The sequence below is a fragment of the Thermoascus crustaceus genome, assembly GCF_041956765.1.
Source record: "Thermoascus crustaceus strain CBS 181.67 unplaced genomic scaffold VTN00scaffold_6, whole genome shotgun sequence".
NCBI classification, from domain to species: domain Eukaryota; kingdom Fungi; phylum Ascomycota; class Eurotiomycetes; order Eurotiales; family Thermoascaceae; genus Thermoascus; species Thermoascus crustaceus.
In genome coordinates, this window is record NW_027192532.1 from 1,541,651 (window position 1) to 1,551,448 (window position 9,798).

General features: G+C 51.8%; 1 protein-coding gene across 1 annotated transcript; it reads right to left on the reverse strand.

The window, feature by feature from the left end:
• Positions 1 to 761: 761 nt before the first annotated feature.
• Positions 762 to 9,524, reverse strand: VTN00DRAFT_8855 (uncharacterized protein; the record flags this gene model as incomplete). Its single annotated transcript, XM_069435750.1, has 3 exons — positions 762 to 1,050; positions 1,149 to 1,305; positions 1,916 to 9,524. 3 exons carry the CDS (start codon positions 9,522 to 9,524, stop codon positions 762 to 764), a joined length of 8,055 nt encoding a protein of 2,684 aa, XP_069285665.1.
• Between the last annotated feature and the right edge of the window lie 274 nt (positions 9,525 to 9,798).

Consider the following 9,798-nt stretch of genomic DNA (forward strand, 5'->3'; position numbering starts at 1 on the left):
CGGCGATCATGGATCCATCCATGTGGGTTACATAGGTACCAAGTTGGGTAGTGATGTGGGGATCTAAAAAGTTATTAACTATCTAAGGGTACCAAGTGCTATCATTTCTGGAACACTATTCATTAAAGATTGAATGGTAGAAACTCCAAGGCTGTTAGATGATCTTGAATGATTCTGTTCAAGTCTAAGTAAGGACTTGGCCAGACTATTATTACAAGCTACCTCCCGCGATTGGAACCTCTTTGTTGTGTATCCAGCCTTAGTCATCCTCGCTTATCGCACAGATATAAATAAGGGGCTATAACCAGTAAACAAGTTTCATCATAGTTAGGACTTTTAGAAAGTTAACAGATTGTCATTACTCATGACCTCAATTACATTAGAAACCGAAGAGCTCCAAGCTGCACTGACCATGCACGGACGCACTTGGAGCTGAAATAAATTTCATCGCCGATCAACACCATCGACAAAGAAAAGGAAGGCCCCGAAATGTCGTTACAAAAAAGCAATTTATCCCCCCCACCCTTGAATCCCGATTCCAAGACATTTATTTACCCCATTGATTGCATAACCGGGGTGATTCTCATAAAAAAGAACCATCTTTTGACACGCAAGCCGTGCTATCGGGGTATATCCGCTAAAACCTGTTTACGATCGAATTAGGTGGATACACCTTGTCCTGCCTATCATACCTCGACTTGTAATACACCAGATCCCAACTCTGCCTGAGCCCTCGCGTCGCTGACGGCTGATCTTCGGGATCACCGCGCGGGATGAAGCGCGCATAAAAGGTTGTCAGCATGTGCGGTCAGCGCCACTCGCACGCTGCCTGTAGACCCATGGTGGTAGGTTGGGAGCTTGCTTGGATAGTGACTGGCGTCTGCTGCGACTACGAAGCCGCGCTCTGGGAGCGGAGAATGCTGAGATGCGGATTGGATGGCAGCGGCGTCTGCGTAGAGGAAGTCGTCACGACGAAGGCCGGTCTCGATGGCTGGCTTTGTGTCTAACTCGCCCGGGATATCGGAATTGGAGCACATGTTGCGGAAGTACCTAGATACGATAGAGAGATAGCACCAGTTAGTTGTGTAAAGAAAGTGACTAGATATCATATTGGCGTTGGTGTCAGCTAGCAGCCGTACTGTACTTACTCGCACAGTTTATCGAGCGACGCGTTGTCCAAGGATTCGTCTTCGATCCGCTGAATCTGCCACCTCTGTCTGCTATAGTCTGAATTTTGGACAAGAACGAGAGCTGTAGCTCTGGCATCGATGAATTGCTCTTTGAAATGGCGCCAGGGTGTGTATTCTGATATAATAAGTGGGCAGTCTTCTTGGACAGTCATGCTCTCCTTCGCTTTTCCGGTATGAAAGAGTAGCTTGAGAAATATCATATGCACACACTGCAGCCTGTTTACTTGAAAATTGACCATCTTTACAAGCATTTATAGCCAAAAGAATTCTGCCTTCTTTATAGGCAGCTTGATTTTCTGGTGTTGGAGGCATTCTTGATGGTAGAAAGAATGAGACGCGTCGCGTGGTCGGGGACCGACTAACTTGCCTATCTAACTCGCTTATAGATTACGTTACGCAGTATAAGAGATGCTTCATCTCAGGTTGTGCAATAGCTGCGTGGTCTCACACCGCTAAAATGGAGTAGCTGGCGGTTTAAGGGGCACCCCTGAACAAGGCAAAGCATTCGACTTGCAACACTGACCAGAACTACGTTACAGGGAGCGACCAGATCACCCAAGAGACCCGAGAGATGCGATAAGATGAGCCAGACAAAGGTGCTACTTGCAGTACTTATTAACCTACCTTGCATACCAGACTATATATTAAAACCCCAACTTCTTCAGTATCTCCCTCTCCGTCCAGAAATTATCCTTTCCGATAGTCTCAGTACTTTTGCCACTTACCTCCCCGTGCTTCGAAGTATTGCCGAAGGCCAAATTTGTCCATCATCTTCCACATCTGCTTCACGACCGCCTGTCTGGACGGAATCGCGCCTTCCAGACTCTCAATATAAGTTTTCCATTCTGCATTCCAGTCCAACTCCAAGTCTGTGATGGACCTGTATTTGCCATGGGTGATGCGGTGGGCCACCTTTTTCAGGCTGAATGTGAACTTGTCGATATCGATGCTGACGCTCTTAAAAAACTTGCGGAACGCCCGCGGATAGACATGGTGCAACTCTTCGCCGACCAGCTTGCCAATCGCGCTCTCAACCGCACGAACAGCCTTTCTCATCCTCGCCGCCGGGTTTCCCAGAGACGTCATTGCAGCCTGGCCCTTCTCGCCTAACATCAGCGCGTAGTGTTGGAACGCGCCGCCAGGCCCCCCAGCAATCTGCGTGGCAGCAATCCTCAAATCCTTCACGATGGTGAGCACTTTCTTCGCGTCGTCTACCACTTGCTCCCCAAATCGGACGACTGACTTCCCTGCTGCGACAAGCTCATGGCCGGCCTCGACGGCGAGCTTTTTTGCTCCCGCGACGCCTTCGGTGATGGCTGTCCGAACTGCTTTCAACCCGCTGCCAGCGCGGGAGAGCAGACTGGCACCACTCTTAACCAAAGCGATACCTGCCGACGGCAAGATACCGGCTGCGAGGTCGATCCCAGCGCCGATTCTTGTAGCCGTTTCTTGACTTGCTCCCGCGGCTTCCGCCAGCTTGGTGGCGCCTTGCTCCGTGTACGTCTTCTGCTCTTCGCCCGTCCACAACTGTTTCAGCCCTGCCCAGGCTGTGTCCGCACCGTGCACCACGGCGACAGCACCGAGGACCTGTGTGACGCCGGTGGGAGCTGCGATTCCTGCTGCTCCGGCGGCAATCTCCATGACCCCCCCGATCACCTGAAGGGCGCCTGTTGCTCGGTTCCACCAACTCGCCTCTGATCCATCCGGGTCCGATTTGCTCACCGGGTTGCATTTGACGAACCGGTAGAGATTCGGTCCATCTTTGAGACCGCCGGGATCGCAGCTGAGCCAGCGATATGCCCGTGGCAGGTAGTAGCGAGCCCCGTAATAGTACAGGCCGCTTTCCTCATCTCGCTCTTTGCCAGAATACTGATAGCGCTTCTTCAGGCCATGCCTCCAAGACGAGTAGGTTGTGTCGCCGTACGGGGAGTATTCCTCGTACGAGATGAGCTCGCCTTCCGACCCCAGCTCGATACTGATCGACCCAATGCTGTTCGACAACTGGTAGCGGACTACCTGTCGTGGTACTTTTTCCTCTTCGCCGACAGTACGTGTCTCAACCAATGCAAAGACCTTGGAGTGGTCTGCAACCTGCAGGGTGTGACGCTCCAATTGCACTGAACCGTCGACCGAGTACTTCCGGAAGGTCTCAAAATACCCGAAATAGATACGCTCTTTCAGGACGGTTGGAATCTGGCCGAGTTTTGCGGAGCGCTCCGTTACTTTGCGAACCCTCTGGCCGCGGGCATCGTAGCGGTAGTACGTCGTCTCTGGTACGTTGTCATCGCTGATGTTTTGTCTCGAACTAGACGATAGTTGATTCTTGTAGTCCCATGTTAATGACGACAGGCCGGGTAGTGCGGTCATGTTGCCGGCAAGACCTGCCTCGCCGGTGTATGAAAAACGCTCCGTCTTCGATCCAGAAGTAATCCGTGTGAGTCGATTGTTGAACCTGTCTGTCTCGATCTGGCTGGTCTCCTCATAGGCGAAGTGCCGAGCCCATGAGCCGCGGCTAGGATCCGAACTGTCGTGATAGAGATGAAGCATATTTCCCGTCACATCATAGACATACCGCTCGGTGTATCTCGCCACGGCACCCTCATCATGAGCATGCTCGCCTCTCGAACCTGTAACTGCACCGCGATGGATCGTCTGGCCGAGATGCTCTCTGTCGTTGGCCTCGATTAAGCGGTACAAGGGGTCATAGGTGAAGTCTCCGCTCGGGTCCACGCACCTATTGCGGAAGAAGATGAATTGCTGGGCTTTGTCCTCGATGTGAGTGATGTTGCCGACGGGGTCGTATGTATAGCGGAGACTCTGCACTGCTGAACCCCCCTGATTTTTCTGATCGGGGAGTCGATCTCTCGCGGGCATCCGACAGTTGCGAAATGTGACGATGCTCTTGAGATGAAACGTCCTTTCATCGTATCCATTGACCGTGATGGTCTTGTTGCCGTACTCAATCCACTCTCTCTGCCCGCGTGCATTATATTCGACATCTTTTAAGTAGACGACCTTCTCGTCACAGCCTGGGTACTGCACCTCAATCTTCTGCATGAGTCCAACTTCATTGTAACTATAATAAAGAGAAGTATTATCTGCCGTTGTTTCTGCAATCTTCCTATTCGCCGCGTCATACCTCATGGATTGTGTGAGACGTTTGTTGTCAAGGTCCACTGGCGCCGCCCAGTCGATGACCCCCTTGTATTCTACCGCGAACTGACGTTTGCTGGACAGAATGTTGCCCTTGAAGTCATACAACTCTGAAGAGGCCACGCCTCCTTGGTCATTGACTTGAAACGCCTTTTCTCGCAGATTACGTGCCTCGGGGTCCGGAATAGCTTCCCCGTAGGTTGTTTTCTCTACCAACTTCTCTGGTCCGCCTTCATGGTACAGGTGTACCTCGATTGACCGACGAAGGGCATCATACACTGTGTGAAAATGCTGCTTCCGGCTGTCCCAACCATGGACCAAATTGTGTGACACGTCGTGGAGCATCCAGAGCTCGTCAGCCTCCATGGATGACTGGTGTATTTTGGTCCCCGACATGTCCCAGTCGAAAATGCAAATCTTCCGACCTAGGCCGTCAATGATAGCTCTCTTGTTTCCCTGAATGTCATAAATGGTCGTGTCACGAATGGGCTCATCGACGGCCTCCCCGCCAATTTGTTTCTTATTGTGCTCCACTGTCAGAAAGGTCCGGCCCAATGAATCGAGAAAGATCTGCGTAGGAGTGTCTGCATGTGCTGCTGTTTTCTTCGCTGCATCGCGCTCCAATGGGCCCATGTTGCCCCGAATGCGACGCTCATGCCATGTTTCGAATCGTTCCGAGGGTATAAGCCGCCGAAAGAAGTCTCCAACGTCTGGATCATCACTGGGATTGCGCAGGACCGTATCATTCACATCCCACTGCTCCGAACTCCATGGGTCAAAAGTGCTCTTTGACCAGGAGTCGTCCGCAAAAAGAGTGGCAATCACCCGTTGTAAAGGATCGTAGAAGACAGTGGAACTGACTCCTACTTTGACACCGAATTCGAAACCGGGGTTGTCGGAGTAGAAAGGCTCATATTTGCGGACGGGACTGCCCTTGTTGTTGAAGACAGTCCATCCGTTGCAAACGAAACGGTGAGGGACCGTTTCATGCCTTCTTTTTCCCCCGTCGCGACCCAAGCTCCCAGGCCCGGCGTGGGACTTGCTCTGGACGGTGCGGGAGAATCCATCAAAATACGACAAGTTGATTAAGATCTTGGACTCATCCCCAGGGGCAAGGTCTGACTGATGTGTCACCCGAGCCAAAGTCGACATCCGGCTTGGGTAGGCGTCTTCGTGCCCCGTTAACCTGCCTCGCTCGAATGCGTACACATCATACGCATATCGAGCAGTGGCGCATCCAAGCAGCCCAGCTGCAGTTGCAAATGGCGACTCAAAGTGGGCCAGAATTGCATCCATGGGAAGATTGGCTTCGAAGCCATCCAGGGAATCACCAGCCTGTTCTTCCGGCTTGCCCATGACTGCAGAACCAGTCACGAAACCCAGAACGTCGTAAGCTACTGCGGCTCGGTTGCGGTTTGGATCCATCACCAGCACCGGCTTCAGAAGACGATAATCCATACCGGCTTTCACCAGTAATTCGGCCATGTTCCGTTCTCCTGCGGTGACACGATTTTGCAGCGGATCTACTGTCTCCAAAATAAGAAGGTCGTAGGGGTCATGGTATACGAACCACTCCGTCCTGTTGGAGTCTGAATAAAAGGGATCCCGAAATCGACAGGCAGTGAAGAAATGCTGTTGAGCAAATTCCAGCTCATCCGTCGAAGTATGATCGCTGCTCGGGGAGAAAAATACTCTGCCCGACGGTTGCCACCAGTTGTCATCATCTTCAGAACGCACAAAACCGCTTTCGATCATGATTTCATTCAGTGTCTGTTCATCTCGTACTTTGCCGGAATCAATATAGATCGCTTTGGCTAAGCTGGGGCCGATAGCCTTGTCATATGTCTCATAAGGAAGGGCCAGTGATTCCATCCGTCCCAAGGGCAAGGGACCCGAGAGATCGTCGCTCCGGTATATAAACCGCTGATGTTTGAGCAACCGGCGGTACGGATGGTCTCCTTTGGCACTCCGTCCATCGTAGTCTTCGAAAAAGATATCATGGCGTCCGTCTCCAGACAAGTCAATTGCTCGGTGTAAGTCTACCATGGAGAAGAGACTGGTGAAGCAAGACTGTTGACAGCAGTGAGACCAGTTCAACAGCTCATAAGTGAGCGATTCGGCCGGTGAAGGCGTCCTGTAGGCTTCTTTGCTGGATATTGCATTTGTGTATGTGTTCTGACTGTAGGTAACTCTCACGCGACGTTGAGTGTCTTGATCCTCTTGTGTGAGATGTGGTGACCGGTCGTTGTGACGACGGCCATATGCGACACTTGCAGACAAAAGGACATTGCCATATTCGTCTGTCATTAAAGTCGTCGAGTGTGTGACCCTGGGATCGGCCAGCAGCCGGTTTTGTACTGCGTACGACTTTCGTTCATAGTGGAATGTGATCGACTCTCGCGGATGCGTATAGAAAACTGCATGTTTATTGCGTGCAAGGGGCTGGAGCATGCTCACTGTGAAGTTTGCTTCGTCCACTTTGTAGGGCCGCGTCTCTGCATTGGAACTGTCGAGAGAGTAGATTTCTTGACGAAGCTGTTGTCCTTTCAACGCCCGACACGCCTCTTGGGCTTCCCTCGTTGACAATTCGTGGGGAAAGTGTTTCCCTAGTGAATGAATTGAAGAAGGCAAAATAGTATCTTCCAGCAGCATAGCTTTGAACTCGTCATCTGTGAGACCATCCTCTCTGTAATACTCTGTCTCATTGTGCCTGGAAATGGTTGCATCTTCAAAATATGCACCGGTATGGAACCAAGTCCGCATCAAAACGGGCGGGACATGAGAGCTTGAGTCCCAGTTCGAAGCCCCCTGAGGAAAATATTCTGATTGAGATTGACGGAATACAGCAAACTCTTCCGTGTCAAGCTGCTCGACCATGCCAAAGCCATAGAACTCCCGTTCCACGCCATCAAAGAATCCGTCATGATATATAAATCGTGAGACGTATCGATTCTTGCTCACGTAGTCCAACGTTTCCTGTCGCTCGACCACCTGCACCGGAAACGGCAGCTGAGTTGCCCACGGCCGTCCAGCAGCCTTATCGCGAAGGTAGAATTGGGTCGAGGTCGAATAGCGGATGCGAGTCTCAGCTCCCAAATTGTTGGCCTGGGAAATCAGAAGGTGAGGTTTCTGGCCACCCATGAGATCCACATAACGAATGTGTCGACCTGTGTCCGCTGGTGACGTGGAAGACCAAACCAGAGTTCCTGTTCCTCTGCCGAACAAATCTATCACCTGAACTTGAGAAGAATTGTCCAAATGGGGCATTGACAAGATTCGGCGCGCCTTGCTCCATCCATTGCCCGATTCATTCTGATAATAAAAGACCCCGTCGCCACTGAGATAGACAATGTCCGTCGTGCCGGACCCGTCAATATCAAATAGTCGTAGCCGGCGTTGGTGTAAAATCTCAGGACGGTCGAACCACGGCGAGTTATCCATAGTGATTTTCGGTCCAAATATCCCATAGCCCATGTTTGGCCAGTAGCAGATCTCTCCGTTGCGGATGCGCACAAGATCTGCCAGCCCATCTCCGGACATGTCGGCCGCATACACTGCCTCTGTGGCATCGGATACCAGATGGCGAATCCCTCCTTGTTCACTCAATGGTGCTCTGGAGTATCGTGCCTCCGCGTATCCCGCTTCGCCCAAGGATCGATACCAGGTGAAAACCTCGTCGTTGGCAATTAGCACATCGGTAAGGCCGTCTCCAGTCAGGTCAAGGTACTGCACCGCCGTAGATGACGCCAAGGTATTAGGCCAGAACTGGAAGGGCTTGAATTGGTCCCATCCATAGCGATCGTGGTGCCAAAGACGCCGGTAAAAGCCCGATGAATTGCCGCCGAGTCTGACCAGGCTGAGGTGACCGTCACCAGCAAGGTCCATCCACTGATCTCGTGCACCCTCACTTTCTGCCGGCGGACTGGGTGTAACTGCTTCCAAGGGACCCAACTTTCCGGATCCAAGATTCGCTTTGTAGAAGTACACGCTGGCTTGCTGAGTCAAGATTCCCGGGATCCCCTCGCCATCCAAGTCAAGCCAGCGATAGATGGCATCATCCACACCGTACGGGAGATTCTCTATGCTCTCTGCATCCAGATCGTGGCACTCATGCGAGACTACGGGCTGACTATACTCAAATTCGAGCGGTGGGAGAGCTTGGTGGATATAACTGTCCTTCTGACGCTGATAGGCGCGCTGAGTCACTGCAGAGACGAAAGAAGCAATGCGGTTGCCTTCATTGAAGCTTTCCTCAGGGGCTCGATAATATGAAAGCTCGACTGCCGACACTAGACAATTCTCACCCACGTTTCCTTCATTCGGAAAGTGATGAAACATCAGTATCCTCTTGCAAAGGCGGTACGTTCGGACTTCAAAGCACGAGCGGTAGGTTGAAAAGGGATCAGGGCGGATATCCCAGGCGCAACTTTCGTGAATGCTCGGTACTTCACCAGGATGCTCGCCGTAATCCAAGACTACCTCGAACATCCAATCTGGATCTGGACATCTGGGTTCAACCAGACGGGAAACACGATTCCCGTATTTGACCCGTTTGAGGTACCGCTGGGCAGAGCGCGAGGCCTCTGTGCGATTAAGCTCGTTCACCACGCCCAGGTCCACTCTCTCCGAGTTCTCCGACTTGTATTCGTAGACAAACAAGTTCCCTTTCTCGTCGTAGCTCTGAGAAAGAAGCCAACGAAAGATGCGAGAACTGTTAGGTTCCACAGGACACGGGTCAGAAATCCTAGAATTGTTGCTGTCACCGTAGACCGCGGTAACGTTATTGCCGTCAGTTATCCTCCAGTGGCTGTTGCTCAAGTTGGCTTGAGTCGTCCATTTTTCAATCCGAGCAAAGGCTCCCTCGACGCGCGGTCGATATCGCCTTACTTCATACTTGACGCCATCCAATTCGCGCACTTCAGGAGGCACTCGAGTCCAGCCTGCATTTTCGTCATATATTAAGATGGGCACGAGATCTTCGCCTCCAGCCATGATAAAGACATCCGATTCCTGATCGTCTCGATACCGCGGGCATCCCTTGTCCGTCTTCCTGCTGATCGAAGGCACACTGAGCTGCCAGCCGAATCCAAAGGGGCCATTGCCAGATCCCGTATCATAAGAGAGGGAGAGTGAGGGTCTAAAGTCACCTCTCGAAGCGCTAATTGGGATAGGCACAGTCATTGATCCTGTTCCTGTGGCTGTATTGACAGAGAACTTTTCGCCAATGTCCCGGATAGCGCCACCGCTTTTGGGCAGGTTGATGGATGGTAGGGGATTCTTTAGTGGCCCCGTATTCTCTGAATATGCCCCTCGTGCGGATGCTGCTGACCGTTGGGCAGCAGATGAAGGCGTCGATCGGCTCACCGTTGTTGACGGTGTGTCACCCGTCCACGATGACATTTTTCGAGCAATCGAAGCTAACTAGTAGTACCTCCAGGCCGTTTACGATGTGAAA